The 17,687-nt window shown below is 41.6% G+C and overlaps 2 protein-coding genes and 1 long non-coding RNA gene across 4 annotated transcripts in view; 2 read left to right on the forward strand and 1 right to left on the reverse strand.

Annotated features, from left to right (window-relative positions):
• LOC307169974 (uncharacterized protein) overlaps positions 1-15,471 on the forward strand; it is a 50,477-nt gene extending 35,006 nt beyond the window's left edge. Inside the window, exons 2-4 of one of the 2 annotated variants that reach the window (XM_079890878.1) lie at positions 7,331-7,427; positions 11,077-11,409; positions 15,099-15,471. In XM_079890878.1, the coding sequence (XP_079747004.1) occupies positions 11,118-11,409; positions 15,099-15,229 (423 nt within the window). In that variant the 5' untranslated portion in view covers positions 7,331-7,427; positions 11,077-11,117 and the 3' untranslated portion in view covers positions 15,230-15,471. Of the gene's footprint in view, positions 1-7,330; positions 7,428-10,660; positions 10,730-11,076; positions 11,410-15,098 lie in introns of those variants that run through there. The other variant, XM_079890877.1, reaches the window with a different exon arrangement.
• The window catches only part of LOC307169983, a 553,579-nt gene that overhangs the window by 509,278 nt on the left and 26,614 nt on the right, over positions 1-17,687 (reverse strand). The gene's annotated exons all lie outside the window — the stretch shown is intronic.
• Positions 1-17,687, forward strand: part of LOC307169929 (uncharacterized protein) — a 251,796-nt gene that overhangs the window by 50,700 nt on the left and 183,409 nt on the right. The window lies entirely within an intron of this gene.

A 17,687-nucleotide genomic window follows, 5' to 3' on the forward strand; every position in this document is an offset into this window, starting at 1 on the left:
CCGAAGCTCACGCTCGACCACGAGCCTAAGAAGCCGTCCTAACCGACAGGAAGAGGGGTTCATGTCCCGCCGCGGCCGGACCAGCCCCGAAGATCGCTCGAACGCTTCTCACAGCCCCCTCTTCAGTTCAGGCGGCTGGAGTGGTTTTAAATGCAGAAATAGGGCCTGTTATTCGTCATGCACCTCTGCACACAAACGCTGTTTTAACAGCGACCCACAAAAAGCACAAATCGAGCAAAATTTCACTTTCATGTCTAGTCGAGCCCCCGTCTCCAGGCGCTCAGTCTTCAGATATGATCATACCTCTGGTTCATCGGGCTCTGGCATGGCAGGCCATACCCGGAGTCTCAGAGTGGGTAATGAACATTATAAAGCGCGGTTACTCGCTTCAGTTCTCCCGCAGACCACCACGCTTTCGAGCTGTTATTCAAACTTCGGTAAGGAGCACATTGTCTCACGTCCTCCGCACCGAAGTACAGGGTCTGCTGGCAAAGGGGGCTATCGAGAGAGTTCCCGCTGCACTAAGCGAGTCAGGGTTTTACAGCCGTTACTTCCTCGTTCCGAAGAAGGACGGCGGCTTAAGACCCATTTTAGATCTCAGACATCTGAACAAAGCCCTCATGACACGGCCGTTCAGAATGCTTACAACCAAACACATCCTGGCGCAAATTCACCCAGGCGATTGGTTCTTCTCAGTGGATCTAAAAGACGCGTACTTTCACATCCAAGTGAACCCCCCCCACAGGCCATTCTTGAGATTCGCCTTCGAGGGGCAGACATACCAGTACACAGTTCTACCTTTTGGACTGGCACTGGCACCTCGTACGTTCACGAAATGCATGGATGCGGCTCTCTCCCCCCTAAGACAGCGGGGAATGCGCATCCTGAACTACCTCGACGACTGGCTCATTTTGACTCAGTCAGAGGCGGAGTCCAATACTCACAAAGCCTGGCTTCTCAGTCATCTGGAATGCCTGGGGCTCAGAGTGAACTTCTCCAAGAGTATTCTGTCGCCCAGTCAACGTATCACGTTCCTGGGAACAGTTCTAGACTCCGTACTTATGAGAGCATGGCCCACATCAACCCGTGCTCTCTCGATTCAGCGGCTCGCCGCGTCGTTCACGAAGGGCGCTTATGTACCCCTTCAAACGTATCAGAGGATTTTGGGCCTTATGGCTTCGGCAGCTTCAGTACTCCAACTAGGCCTACTGCGCATGCTTCCTCTTCAGCTGTGGCTAGCACCTCAGGTACCCCCTCACGCTTGGCGTTCAGGTATCTTGAGTATCAGGGTGGACCAGCATTGCATTCTAGCACTGGCCCCCTGGATGAACGCCAGCTGGTATCAGCAGGGCGTAAGCATGGGAGTGGTCTCAGAAAGGAGGGTTATTTCGACAGACGCCTCCAACTCAGGTTGGGGAGCCCTGTACGAGGGCAGGCCTGCCTCCGGCCTCTGGTCGAGCTCGGAGAAACGCCTTACACATAAACTGCCTCGAGATGAGAGCAGTTTTTCTAGTCCTAAAAACCTTCCTTCCACACCTGGCAGGACACCATGTCTTGGTCCGGACGGACAACATGTCAGTGGTGTCCTACATAAATCGCCAGGGCGGCCTCAGATCCCGCAATCTGTTCGCCATAGCTACTCAGCTGCTACTTTGGGCTCAGACCAATCTGCGCTCGCTCAGAGCAGCTCACGTGCCGGGCACGTTGAATATAGGAGCAGACATGCTCTCTCGGGGCAACGTTCCCCCAGAGGAATGGTCACTCCACCCCCAGACAGCTCTCCTATTATGGGAAGTCTTCGGGCAGGCAGAGGTAGACCTCTTCGCCTGTGGCCACTCAACGGCTACCCCAGGACCTCCCAGAGGGCGTCCTGAATACTATTCTGGAGGCTAGAGCTCCGTCTACTAGACGTCTCCACCACCTTAAATGGTCAGTGTTTTCCAGCTGGTGTCAGGCTCGAAACCTCGACCCGTACACTTGTGAAGTGCCAATGGTTCTTTCATTTCTCCAAGAGATGCTGGACGCGGGACGTTCCCCGTCCACACTCAAAGTATACGTGGCAGCCATCGCGGCTTTTCACGTTTTGGTGGCTGGCTCTTCTTTGGGAAAATGCGACCTTATTGTTCGCTTCCTTAAAGGAGTTAGGAGGCTCAACCCGCCTCGGCCGCCCTCAGTGCCGGCCTGGGATCTTTCACTGGTTCTACGGGCCCTGAAGGGACCTCCCTTTGAACCTTTAAGGTCAACGGACTTAAAGTCCCTTTCCCTGAAAACCGCTCTTTTACTGGCACTGGCGTCAGTCAAAAGAGTGGGGGATTTACATGCGCTTTCCATAAGCGCTTCCTGTCTTGAGTTTGGCCCTAACGACTCTAAAGTCCTTTTAAAGCCAAGACACGGTTATGTGCCTAAAGTGCTCTCTACTCCGTTCAGAGCACAGGTAATTTCGCTGTCAGCTTTCCCAGCTCCGGGGGAAGACAGTGATGCTCACACGCTCTGCCCTGTTAGAGCGTTGAGAATTTACTTGGAGCGTTCAGCCTCATTTAGACAGTCTGAACAGCTCTTTGTCTGTTTCGGGGGCCGAACCAAGGGGTTGCCGGTCACGAAACTCACGCTATCTAGATGGATAGTTGATGCTATTGCTCTAGCATACACCTCACTGGGCCTCTCCTGCCCCATAGGTGTCAGGGCTCACTCTACGAGAGGCATCGCCTCCTCGTGGGCTTGGACTAGTGGTGTCCCTATTGAAGACATTTGTGCGGCGGCAGGCTGGTCAGCTCCGTCCACATTTGCAAGATTTTATAACTTAGAGGTCCCGGCTTTACAAGCACGAGTTCTCTCCATCTAACCCTGGCTCTCTGGATCCAGGTTAATTCTCTAAGTTGTAAGGGAACTTTACATAGGCTGGCCTTTTTTGCCCTAGTCTATGTACACAATATATATCTTTAGGCCCGATGTTCTGGTCTGTGGTATTCTGGCTACTTTCCTATCCCGGGATTCCTGGATTAGAGTAGCCACGAGACTTAGCACGGCGTTTTAAAAAGGGTTCCCAATGCGTTTTTCAACGCAGTACGAGAGAACGTTCTCGTAAGGGAACGTACTTGGTTACTTACGTAACCTCGGTTCCCTTAGAGATAAGGGAACGAGTACTGCGTTGCCCTGCCGTGCTATTCTCGAACATCAGGTATTTTCGTTCAGTCGATTAGACCTGTTTTATGGCGAGATTTCTCTGTGTTTATACTCTCCTGCCACGCCCTATTTGGCGCGCTCGAGTATGGCAGGGCGCCAAGCTCTCTGATTGGTTCGCGCGCCTCTGCTCTCTCGCCATTGGTTCGTGCAGTTGCCTGCAGCACAGCCTATCAGCTAGCTCGCGCGAGCTTGATGCTCTCGCTTATGCTGCAGCAATGCGTTTTAAAATAAAGGCTTCAATATTCTCGAGAAAAGGAGTTTTCCCAATGCGTTTTTCAACGCAGTACTCGTTCCCTTATCTCTAAGGGAACCGAGGTTACGTAAGTAACCAAGTACGTTTAGTTGGTGAATAGCATAGGCTACTATTAAGCAGTAGCGATAACGTTTAGCGCACCAGAATTAAATATAATATTCAGAAGTAAACAGCATAGCTGACTTACAGATTCAGTTTACATCCACAAATGAATAAGCGCCTCAATTCAGGGAGCAGTGCAAAGTGCCCGTGCAAAATCAGTTTTTGTGAGCTGATCGCCGTCAAAAAAGTTCAGGAGATATTTCTTGCGATGGCAATATGATCAAAAATAACTTTATATTGATTCAATGGATTAATTGCATTTTGAAAAAAAAAAAAAGTCATGAATTTATTGCATTTTTGGGAAAAAATAATCTTTGAAAATCAAAATCTGGATTTAAATTTTTTATGTTATTATTACCTAAAGATACTATGTGAAAGTTTGAAACAGAAAATAGTGGTTTCCACACATTTAGTGGTTATCTCATATTCGAGAGATATGCGAATAACACACAGACAGACAGACGGACATAGATGGATTTATCACGTTCTGGAACCAAACTATAATATTCAGAAGTAAACAGTGTAGCTGACTGAGTGTTTATGTCAGAATGTTTATTTTTAAACCACAACCTTCTTGGGGCTTCTTTGACCGATGCAACCCTCTAATGTCAGAATGTTTATTTTTAAACCACAACCTTATAAAAATGATATATTTAACGATATCTTTAGCATTTCTCATCCAAACAACGTCAAACTTGGCACTGCACTTACTCGTGACCGTGGCGAGACACCTGTCAAGTTTGAAATCCATCGGACTAACGGTTCGAGAGATATGTGGTTAACAGACACACAGACAGACAGACACACACACAGACAGACAGACGTTCCTGTAATTTATAGAGAGATGTATCCACTGATCTATATAGAATGATTGGATAGCTCATGACGTCATAAACAGTGAAGCCACCGCGCCGCCATATTGGTATTCCCTTGTGAGCTCACGCGTTCTATTGAATCAATAGGAAATTTTATGATTTGACTGAGAAAACATTGCCTACCGAGACACAGTTTTTAAATTTAAAGTCTCCCTGTATATTCTCACAACGCAAACATCCTAAGCATTAAACGGGTATTTGTTTAAAGTCGGGAAATTTTTCCTGCTTATTAAAAAAACGGCAATTTCTTTGCAAACGGAATATAAAGCTGTACGAGAACACTAGTCAGCCTTCACTGAAGAGCTATCTTCACAGGTAAGAAAAACAGTTAGATAATATTAATTAAATAGTGAATGCTACAGACCTATATTTTTGTGAATTGGTGAATATTCAGGTGAATATTGTTTCGTGGCCACGAATTAATAATACATCAGAATGTTATCTTGTGGCCACGTTGTAATTCGTTAAACCAAAATGAGGGAGGGAATTAGTTCAACATGTCCACGATTTATTAAAACGAGGGAACAAATAAGTCGTCGTAATAACGAATTATTTAGATCAGTGGACAGGGCGCATAAGAACAAGCAGAGAGAGAGAGAGAGCCCCGGCCGCGCGCGCGCACTCTCACCGCCTGCAAACAACACGAGCACTGTATGCTCTCTCCCTCGCGCATATCAACATCAATTGACACAATAGTAAAAGGTCGGAAGACCGATTGTGTTTTATAGATTAGTAGTTTGTTCATATAAAGTGTTTGATTAGCAAGTACATGTTCAGGAAATGCATAATACAAATTGGGTTAATGTAACGGTAAACGGAGTCTGCACGAAGCTCTTTTGAAGCTGTCAAATGGTGTCGCTATTGGACACTTACCGTAATTGTGATTATTGCTGCCCTGAGGTTTCTTATAGGCTACTGTTGACTGTTTTATCGTTGTTTTTTGAAGAAGCAGCAGCATTACTCTTGCCTCGGAGAAAACAACACGGGCATAGCGACAATTTTGCATATAAATTATTACTTAAAGGGCTTGAATACAACCTTTGGGCAGTTTTTCTTCATCCTTTTGTGAACGTCGTTTTACACTTGTTTACTGCACAGCGGGTCATCTTAAAAGTGCCGTCGGAGCTACCAATCTCTGTATAACGGGCGTTGGAGCCCTCTGCTGGTAGGGAATCGTAAGATGGCCGCTCGAACACTTCCGGTGGCTTCACTGCCTAGTGGCAGTTTAGAACGTCATGAGCTATCCAGTCATTATATAGATCAGTGGATGTATCCATGACTCTAAATGTAGTTAAATGTATTGTGTTCATTCCAGGGTTTGTGTTGTTACTGTTGTAAGAATTTTGTATGGTTTTGTTTCCCTTTTTTTGTTTTCATGGTGCTGACCACCTCCTATTCAGTGTATGTCTTATTTAAGCCGCTTTTCCACCGAAATTACCCGGAACAATTTGTCCCAGGAACTTTTTTCCCAGGAACCTTTTTTGCCCCAGACCGGTTGCTTTCTGCGTTTACACCGCGGTCTAAAGTACCGGGAAGGTAAACTGCGCGCAACTGCTCCTCCCAGTCTGCGACGGACAGTAATCAGTTTTGAGCGCCACATTTATAAGTTTGGAGGAGATTCAAACTGTGTTGCAGTTATTGGTTTACTAACGAGGTAATTAACATAACAAAATAGACGAGCACTGATACTAAAGCGTGTTCAGAAAGCTTGTATGCGTATAAAATTAAGACAAGGTACGTTGTGAGATGACTGGGAATAACGCGCAAAAATTTCCTTTTGCGTAAATACTCTTTAAAAAAAGCCTGAACCCCGTCTATCAATCATAAATAGTGACAGTCTTGTAAATAGTTGTTTGTTACACCTCAATGCGCTATTTCAATCCTGTTATAGTAAATTTGTAACATGGTTTGCCTTGAAATAGATGACAAATGTGTAAACATAATGACTTAATATTAAAAGCTGTGGCATAAAAGAGACGAGCACTGATAAAGCGTGTTCAGAGCTCGTAATGCTAACGTTAAATATAAAATTGTATGTTATCAGCTATTGCGGACATTGGCCGTGAGATGGCTGTGACGAACGCGCAGAAAGTTTCCTCTTCCACAAATACCCAAATAATAAAGCCTGAAACTCGTCGCCAGTCCCCCAGTTTTTTTTATTAAATTCCATATTTGCAGACAGACAACTTTACTGCATGAAGCCACTTTTTAAAAGGGAGGTTAAAAATAAAGAAAATGCTGCGTGGAGTCATCCAACCAAAATGCGGCGTGAACACAACCAATCAGCTTGTGCAGCGCACAAGTCCCACCCCTGAAAGTTCCTGAACTTTGAAAAAGTACTACCTCGTGAGCAGGGACTATCGGAGGGGGAAATATTTACCCGGAACTTCATTTAGACCCTGGTTCCTGCGGTGTAAACACATCGAGTACCAGCCCAAAGTTCCTAGTTCCTGGGGAAAGTTCCTGCGGTGGAAACGCGGCTCTAGAGAGTCTTGTTACTTATTGTACTCTGGAAAGTGGTGCTGATTTTGGTCCTCTGTCAGTCTGAGAGGCTCAAGCATGATTATGTTATTTTTGAATACTTGCTATTTCCTCTGATGTAACCTAAAAGGAATATGATTTTGGGATTTTTTTTAACTGTTACAATTTTTGCCTTTATCCTCTCTAATGAGGCTTGATCACTTTTTTTCATGCATAAGAAACATTAAATAAAGACTGTCACAATTGAAGACCACTTTGCTCCTTTGTGGAGATGGACTCATTTTTTTTATTGTGATTTGCTAAGACTCATGGCAGATCCATCACAGAGATGTGTACAAGTTTATAATTATTCATTGATATATAATACATTTTTTTCAGTTGTATCAGTAGTAGGAAATACTTGCCGCCTTGATCAGTTTTTCTGCGTTTCCTGCAGATCCAGATCATCCCAAATGCAGCGACAATCAACAGAGATCCAGCAGAAGCAGAAATCGGCACTATCAGAGATTCAGGACCTGAAGGAGGACATAAAGGTGAACATGAGTAGTTTGTGCGTCTGGTGTTGTAGTGGCTAAAGAGAGACAGCCATTAGTAGGAGAAAGTGTCAGGTCTGTGTAACGTAGCTGACATGGAAGCAAACAAAGACAATAGTGTAGAGGACACAGCTGCAGTTTATTACAAGGTTAATAATCCAAAGATAGTGATTGCAATTTCAAAACACTGCTTCATGAAGCTTCAAAACCTTTTGGAAAAAAACCCTCAAAAAAAAAAATCTTTTGTTCCGAATCAGTGGTCTGGCATGTATCAAACTGCCAGAGTCACAGGATTTCAGTAAATGAGGCTTCATTACATCATAACTGTTTCAAAACACTTTGAAATGTCAATGGTTCACCGATGGGGGCGATGATCTCTGTCAACCCATGAATCAATGAGGAGTCACTGAGAGCCAATGAAGAAGTGTCTGTGGATTTTACCTGAACTCTGATCAGTTTTATGCATTTGTATATGTTTTAATTAATAATAATTGAAAATATGGATACTCAGAATAATCAATGATCTAAATTAAATCATAATCAATATTTATGATTATTTTCTAATCAGAAACATGATCTAAATTTGATTATCATTTGAAATTGGAGTCAGATTAAGTGTACAGCTAAAGTAATATTGAAACTAAAATTCTTATAATTTAAGTGAACTTCACTGGAGCGCTGAAAAGACATACCTGCGATTATACCTTCGCCCAGACCTTTGGACTCCGTCTTTGGGCCAATGGGTGGTCTTTACAGAGGCATATTTAAAATGGAATTGAAGTGTCATAGAGATTTCTTTTTATTTTATTTTGTAGTATTTAGAGGAATTATAACAATAAAATGCAACATCTGTAATATATAATAGAGTGAGCTGTCATTCTCTACTCACCATAGACAGTAACATTGAATCTGTATGTAGACGATGGGCTGCTGTTGCGACTGATCTCAACTTCATAAACTCCAGTATGTTCGGTTCTGATGTTCATGATGGTCAGAGATCCAGTCTTATTGTCCAGCTCCAGTCTGTCTCTGAATCTCTCATCAAGACCCTTAGGGGTCTCGCTCTTCTCTTCAGTGATTGTAGCTAGTAGAGGCCCGTTAGTTCCGAATGTCCAGTATATCTTTTCACCTCTCTGTATTTCAGTGAGACTAGAGTTTAGAGAGACTGAATCTCCCTCCATCACTGACACTGACTTCACTGCATCTGTGTCAGCACACACTCCTGAAGAACACACAGAAACAGTCTCTCAGTCACACATTCAACTTTACAGTTTTAATGAAGCTTTACCTGAAGTTTGAAGTAGTTTTGAAATGATTACAAACTTTGAGAAAGTAGAAAGATAGAAATGGCATCATGGGAAATAAATGGCAGGGTGGAAAACACAGATATCTGAGTTTACACACCTTCATATAGTTTACACGTTTTGCTTTAGTATTATAAATGATATAAGGGAAACTTCTCATAATCACATCTACATCTCAGTAATATCTGGCAATGTAAGCGAGAGCTTCTTCTGTCTGATTTAAATGGTGGACTGTTGATCTGAACTAACTTCTAGAACACCAAAAAAAGTTTGTAACTCACCATCCAGACAGCAAAAGCACAGCCAGAAAAAAACTGTTTTTCCTTTAAACATTTTCTTCCAACAGCTCTGAGGTACGAAATAGGAGTTTAGAAAGATTATCTGAGCGCGATGTACATCTACTTCTGTCTCTGTCTCTGTGTCTGTGAGTGAGCATGCGTGGAGCTTGTGAGGCTGTAATCTAGTTTCGCAACAGTGATGTCTTTTCACATTTTCTTTGGGCTGTGTGTCATTGTGCTAATGATGCTGTATTGATTCAGACCAACACAATCTTGGACTTGTAAATCCAAAAATAACTGGATGATATATGTCCTCAAGAAAACATGATTATTGAGAGTTTAAATTATTTCCCTAAATATAAAGTTAATCTGTTGCTCTTCTAAACGTGTGGGTGAACTGGAAGCACTGTTTTTTCTTTTAAAGAGGTACAAAATTAGACATGGCAAAGCTGATGGACTTGTGACCTCTTAGTCTTCAGTCACACATGTTCAAGAAGTCCACATTAATTCAGGGTGTTTCATTTGTCTTCATATGATCATTTGCAGTGACTGTACCCTTTCTACCCGAGTCTCTCCTCTCTTGTTTACTTCTGCCCTGTGGCTGGTTTTCACTCTGCCTGTTTTTGAGGATTGTCTCTTATTAAGACTGAACTGTTTTCTGGATTCAGATTTTTGAGAACAGTTTTGAATTGACTTTATGTAATTAACCGTAATATATTCTTAGTCAGTTTGAGTCCATACTTGAAAACGTTCACAATTGTACACAAAAGAAACACTGGCATTATATGACGCCACTTTGATTCATAGGCTACTCATTTAAATGATGAATGTGTGTGACAGATTGTAAATGATCCATCTATAATCAGTGTTGGGATTTCAACACTTGGTACACATTACATTACATTAAATATTTCACATAGTTGCTTAGGCCACTAAATGATATGGGGAGCCATACAGGAGGATTTTGTTGTTGTTTTTGCTCAGAAGTGTGCCCTCTCATGGTGACTATGTACCAGACAAGACAAAAAAATATATAAATTTAAATTATATATAAAGTACAGTATGTAATCAGCTACAGCGTGCAAGCATCTGTCAAATCCAGTTATATATTTTCAGCTATGTATCCTGTAGAGTTATGAATATGTCTGTGCTGTGAGGCTTGGGCAGTGTGGCAAAGTTAAGGAGTGCTCAAATTTATGCAAATGAGCAGAGACAAAATGTGACGACTACAAGTGGGAGTGCAGAAAGAGATCTTAGTAAATTTATAAACAACAGTGTTGTCTGTGAATGTGCTTTAAGTCTTATGCAATAAGAGATTAAGATATTTATTTAATAATTGTCTTTGAAATAACACATAAATTATACCTACTTGCCAGCTATCACTGAAATTGATGTCCTGACACCTGTCTCAATGACAGCCTGTAAACAGAATAAAAATAATAATTTAAATGTGAGAGACTTTAATCAGAAAACTTGAAAGGCTCTCTTACCTGTCAATCATTTTGTGAGTTCTGATTGGCTGACAGGTCTTTGAGTTGGGTTTTGGAGAGAGGGCGTGTGGTTAAAGGGGCGTGGTCTAATTCAGTTTTAAGGAAGTTAACAGAATAGTTTCAACAGCAGATGCTCTCAGGTTTTCAAGTGTAATTATTTATTTCAGACCACTGAACTGAAATGTTTCACACGCTTGTTTTTTGCTGTCTGTGCTGTTGCTGTCTGGTTGGTGAGTTATAGACATGTTTTATGATTTATAGTTGCATGTTATTTGTGTGGAGCTGTAATGAACTTTAGTTCCACCATCAATAAATAAAAATGGAGATATTTTCTGTGTACTTATGGAACTTATAACACTAAACCAAAACATAAAATGTAGCCTAAACTATATGAAGGTGTGTGAACTCAGATATCTGTGTTTTCCACCCTGCCATTTATTTCCCATGATGCCATTTCTATCTTTCTACTTTCTCAAAGTTTGTAATCAATTCAAAATACTTCAAACTTCAGGTAAAGCTTCATTAAAACTGTAAAGTTGAATGTGTGACTGAGAGACTGTTTCTGTGTGTTCTTCAGGAGTGTGTGCTGACACAGATGCAGTGAAGTCAGTGTCAGTGATGGAGGGAGATTCAGTCTCTCTAAACTCTAGTCTCACTGAAATACAGAGAGGTGAAAAGATATACTGGACATTCGGAACTAACGGGCCTCTACTAGCTACAATCACTGAAGAGAAGAGCGAGACCCCTAAGGGTCTTGATGAGAGATTCAGAGACAGACTGGAGCTGGACAATAAGACTGGATCTCTGACCATCATGAACATCAGAACCGAACATACTGGAGTTTATGAAGTTGAGATCAGTCGCAACAGCAGCCCATCGTCTACATACAGATTCAATGTTACTGTCTATGGTGAGTAGAGAATGACAGCTCACTCTATTATATATTACAGATGTGGCTTTGTATTGTTATAATTAAGATGATTCAACTTTATTGTCATTGTACAAGTATAGATCTTATGATATATTAAAATGGGGGACGGGGTCTTGCACTGGACATAGCACACGCGATGCAGTTTGTTAAAATGCTTTCAGTGATGATCTGGAGTGATAGATCAACTGTTTTTGGTCTCTTGAAGTAAAGACACATTTGTGCATTTTTATTATATGAGACTGTATCATATCAGCACTACAGCCACTTTAAATAATTTTTCTTATTCAAAAAGCAAGAGCAACAGCAGTGATTTTGTGTAATGACTCGCAACTGCATATTCCAGTTTTGAAAGTTGTTGGAAGTGTGGGTCAGTGGATAGATGTTGGCTCTTAATCATTGCGTTATGGGTTTGAATCTCTCACGGTGTTAAGATCTGCCTCTATTCATTTGATTTTTTGCTTTGTGGAGTGTAGGTCATGCATGGCCTCATAATTTATTCTTATTTCTCTGTTCTTTCATGTTTTCAGCTCCTCTGCATGTCATTAGCAGTAACTCTTCAATCTGTTCATCATCATCATCAGTGTCCAAATGTGTGCTGTTGTGTTCAGTGGTGAATGTGAGTCATGTGACTCTCTCCTGGTACAAAGGAATCAGTGTATTGTCCAACATCAGTGCGTCTGATCTCCAGGCTTGTGCAAAATTCAGAATTTCAGAGTTGGCCTCCATTCAATTCATGAATTGGAATTTGAATTAAATTTATTCTGCCCCACAGGACGTTCAATTGAATTGGAATTGGAATGACAGGAAGTGGAGTTAAATTCATGGCAATTCAAAGAAATCCCACACAGTCACACAACAGAAAGAGTGTGTTGAGTCTTGCATACATTCAGTGTTAGGAAGGTTACTTTGGAAATGTTATTGCTTACTGTTATTAGTTACCCATTATAAATGTGGTTTGGATTACTTTATTTGGATAACTTTATCAATGCAAAGCAATTTCGTTTTAAGTTGATTAGTAACTAATTGAATTTAACATTTTACCTCAGTATACAACTAAATACAATTACATTAATTGTGTAATTTAATAACAGAAATTTCATTTCACGTAACTATTTACTCCTCAACCCTGCATACATTTTGTTCTAAAATAGATATCGATCAAATTCTTGAAATAAATTACCCCCTCAATGTTGTTTAATTAGTTTTGTTCCAATGTAATTTTCATTTCAAAGTAATCACACAAACACAAAGTTGTTGTAAATGCAGTTATCATTTATTCCAATGCCAAAAATGACTGAGCAACACTGTTGCATCTAATTCTCAATAGAGCTGGTAAGTCCCGCCCCTTCCGCTAACCCCGCTGGACCTCTAGGTTGAAAAATCGTCAATGCAAGTGAATGGGAGAAAATAATTAGGCCTATTTTCTGGTCCCGTTTGAATTTTGCCATGAATGTGAACATATGTTGTCTGTGAATTTTTTATATAACTTTTCGTGTAAAGAATGATACAATTTAGCGGGTAGAAGTTTGATACGGTTAGACTTTGTGTGAGAGCACTTTGGACTACAACTCTCGACGCGTTTGAAACGTCAACACCACTAGCACACGGACACTAGCCATAGACACGGATCCCGCTAAACATGGCTGTGTCTTTGATGCACTTCACCGCCTTCTTTCAGGGAGAGGACAAAATCATTGAGGTTGGCGAAAACCACGGGTAAATCAACTTTATGGGGTGACGTCACATAGGCGACATGTAGTCTTTCTCGTTATGCCTTTTCCACAACTGCTAGCCGAAGAATCATACCATATACTGTCAAACTCGTAACATGAAAAGTTATATAAAAAATTCACAGACAACATGTGTTCAATTCATGGCACAATTCAAACGGGATCAGAAAATAATTATTTTCTCCCATTCACTTGCATTGACGGTTTTTCAACTTTGAAGTCCAGCGGGGTTTTACGGAAGGGGCGGGACTTACCAGCTCTATAGCTCCTCAAATGTTTTTTCATTGGGTGCTTCTCAATTCTTATTTGTGCATCCTCGTTTCCTCTCCTCGCTTCCTTTCCTCGCGTCTCAGCTCCGCCCCCTGTAGGATGCGAGGGAAGGCTGCAAGGAAAAGACGCGAGGACGGAGGGATCGAATGAAAGCTTTTTTTATACATTGGAATCCTTGATCACTCGAGCGTCACTTCATCGCGTCATCAGCAGCGCTCAGAGGATCTGCCCTCATGTTGTTGAAATTTGTTTATTTAAGAAATTCATAATAAATAATAATAAAGAAAGATACCCTGTTGAAATATGTGAGGTGTGTGGTTTATATAAACTGCAAAAGTAAAGTATAAATCAAAATTATTGTGACCGATGTGAAGGGGGAGGAGAATTTATACGTGCGTCACGTTTTAGTCGATAAAACTCTTCCGCCTCCTCACTCCTCGATCCTCGACTCCTCGCGGTGCAATTAGAGAATTGAGATGTCCTTCAAGATGGCTGTGCTCGATCGGTTTCCGGGTCATAGGATGGAGGACAGAGGAGAGAGGAGACGAGGAGGGATATTGAGAAGCACCCATTGAGTCTGCATCGTTCTGGTCTGAATATCTTTCCTGCAACACTAAAGATTCTCTCAACAGGTGCAGAGTGAAGTTGTAAGGGACTTCTGAAACTTAAAAAGTCCAGTGTTGCCCATCAAATTGTGCTTTCAAACAAATGTCCACCTCAAATTGTTTAGCAACCATTTTAAATACTTGGTTAAAGTAAAACATTCTGGGAAATGGAGTCATGTTCCATCATGTTCCACAAAATTACAATTACAATAAATCAAACTTAATTATTTGTTCTGTGACTAGAGCTTTTAACATTCATTGCTGGGGGAAAACATGTCCTTTTAATGTAATCTGTACAAGTAGTTCAAACTAATATCATTTATAATGCAATCATATCTGACATCTACTGTAAAGCTTCATTGTTAAACACTTCACTTAAAATATGTATATGAATTTCTTTGAATTTTTATTGAATTGCAACTCTGCTTCCTTTAATTCAAATTTTAATTCTAGATCCTGTTTTTGACATCAATTCAAATTCAATTCAAATTCAAGAATTGAATTGGAATTGAGGAGTCATTCTCAATTCAATTCTGAATTGTGCACAAGCCTGCTGATCTCAGCATCAGTCTCTCTCTACCTCTGGAGATTGAGTGTCTGGATGATTCGTACAGCTGTGTGGTGACTTCTTCATTCACCAACTGGACCACACATCTCAACACTGAACTCTGCCAGACATGTCCAGGCACGTCAGCAGTGATATTACCAGTTACTTACTGAGTTTATGTGTTCCTTGTCACTGATTTAATGTATTTTTTTTATCAGCTAAGTTATTAATGGATGTGTTGATGTCCTTGGACACTGAACTCTTTCTAGATTTTCAGTGATTGTTCTTTCAAGAGAAATTCAATTTCAAAAAAAAATATTTTTAATCAATATTTAACATTACTGTCAACTTGGCTTTTCTCTCTGCTGAGATGCTTTTATTGTGGTGCAGAAATTACACACTTAATATTCAATTATAATAAATGCCGTGTTTAAGGTTCCTTCTGTCACTCTCAGGTGAAATGCTGTTGGTGTCCAAATGTTCTGTTCTGATTTGTATTGTTCTTTATTTCCTCAGACTGTGTTTTCTGTTGTCATGTTTCTGAAGCTGTCACCCGATTGGTCATCTCTGCTCTGGTGGGTGTGGCTGCTGCCTGTATTGTGGTGTATGACATCACATCCAGAAAAGTTGAACAGGAGAGGACATAACAGACATAATCATCATCATCAGACCCTCGGAGGAGGAGGAGGAGGAGGAGGAGGAGGAGGAGGAGGTTTGCCAGGATATTTTTACACAAACTGGCTATCAGTTGATCTTGAATGAATTTACAGATAAAAGTTCAGACCTTTTAATGATTAATCCTTTCCCTTTTAATAATTATTTTAAAGGAGTCATAATGTTGTTTTAACTTTGGTACCCAATGCTCTATTATAGTCTTTCAGGCACTTCTAAAAAAGAAAAGTGGAAAAAAAATCAACACAGAGCCCCTCAGACCCTTATTTCTAAAGGCATTATTGTCTCGCGAGATCTGATGCGATGTTTTGGCTGTCGTGGACGGTCATTATAATAATGCAAATGAGGGGCGCGTTGATTGGTTGCAGGAAGGAGGGGGGTTGACACCGCAGGTAACTCTTTAGCATATCATTACAAACTGACATGGCGCAAAGTGTCAATGAACCCGACCCGGCCGCGACATATGGGATTCAACCCTACATGTTTGAGCCGGACTCTGAACCAGAGCTGGAAAGTGAAGATGTAGAGTCGATGGAAGGACGTCTACATCAAGATGTCTCTGAATGGTAAAGACAATCATTTTGACTGAGACATACATTAACATCAGTAATGAGCAAAAACGTGTGTTGCTATTTTCTCCCACATAAATTTACCTTTTATTTAATGTAGATTACATTAACGGAGATGTAGTTTTTTTTTTTTTTTAATCAGCTTACAGTGGTTTTGAGATTTTTACTATCATGTGGTGTTTTTGCCTTGTTTCACGTTGTGGTTATTTAGACATTCAATATTTTTCTTCTTTAGACATGCAACGTGATGTTATACTTGCATTTAAACAGTTTTAGCCACTGAGCATGGACCTCCTGTACCGTCACTACTGTAGCTGCTAGTGTAAAACAAAGTGGAAAGATGTGGCTAGGATTCGTAGAGTCCATTCCCCGTGTTTATCTCGCAGGTATCGTTACATACAATAGCCGCATTAGCAGTTAGCTGCTATTTGTTAACCACAGTAGAGCAATACAAACACAGTCTTACCTTTTCAATTTCTGGCAAGTCCCTGATGGTTGGGATTGCACCTTTTCCCAAACGGAGCTTCGAGGCCAAGTTCGCCTGATTTTGCCCCAAATTTGTAAATGATTCCGGTGTAGATTCCGGTGTAAAATGTTTAGCACACACACCTAACGATACGCCACTTGAAAGAGTTGTTGGGACAGCGTCATTAAAAATGAATTTCCTCCTCTGGTCCCTGATAGTTTTGTCCGTTTTTGGTAGATAAAACACATTTGCATGTTGTTTGTGACAGTCACCCACAGAGCATCTCAGGTGTAGGCTACACTCGGTTTCTCCATCTTTCTCGAGTCGACTAAACTGAATCTGAGGGGGAGAGGGGCGGGCTTCCCGCGGCATAGGTTTGCGGTGTCCATATTTGGTATATCCTCCCCCGTCTTGACGTCAAGAGGGGGAAGAAATCAAAATCTCGTTTTTTCGTGCGCGTGCACGTGGCCTATTTTACAAACCCTGAGGTAAACAAACGCTTCACTTTTAAATATCGGCTTCCCGGCCAGTGTACAATCATTATGCAATCATAACATACATTGATTCTCGTGGAAAAGTGAAATTTCTACATTATGACTCCTTTAACACTTATTCTGTTATATAACTGAGAATAGTGGGATTGCTGGCTTGTTTTACTCTGTTTTTGTCTGGTTTATGTTTTTCTTATACACATTATTATTAAATATCACTTAGGTATTATTATGACCGCCGCTAGCATAGCTAGCGAAAGCGGTCATATAGGGATTGTCAAAGTTTTTTTTTTTTTTTTTTCCCGTCACCTTACTGAATTTTTCGTCAACGATACCAGGGACACCGAAGCACCGGGGAACATGAAATTTGGTGGGCATGTAGCCCCACTAGACTTCTAAGGAAAAATTTCGTTTGGTCCCCGGGGGCCACTCCCCCCCCGCGCTGGGCCCCCCCAAACCCCCAAAAATGCAGTTTTTCCTAAATAACTACCTGAACCGTGGCACCGAGGATGAAGAAATTTTTATGGTATGTTGGTCTACTAGACTTTTACGGAAAAATTTCGTTTGGTCCCCGGGGGCCACTTCCCCCCCCCCGCGCTGGGGCCCCCGTAAATTTTTCGTCAACGATACCAGGGACACCGAAGCACCGGGGAACATGAAATTTGGTGGGCATGTAGCCCCACTAGACTTCTAAGGAAAAATTTCGTTTGGTCCCCGGGGCCACTCCCCCCCCCCGCGCTGGGCCCCCCCAAACCCAAAAAAATGCAGTTTTTCCTAAATAACTACCTGAACCGTGGCAACGAGGATGAAGAAATTTTTATGGTATTTTGGTCTACTAGACTTTTACGGAAAAATTTCGTTTGGTCCCCGGGGGCCACTTCCCCCCCCCCACGCTGGGGCCCCCGTA

The sequence above is a fragment of the Squalius cephalus genome (genome assembly GCF_949319135.1).
Source record: "Squalius cephalus genome assembly, chromosome: 13".
NCBI classification, from domain to species: Eukaryota; Metazoa; Chordata; class Actinopteri; order Cypriniformes; family Leuciscidae; genus Squalius; species Squalius cephalus.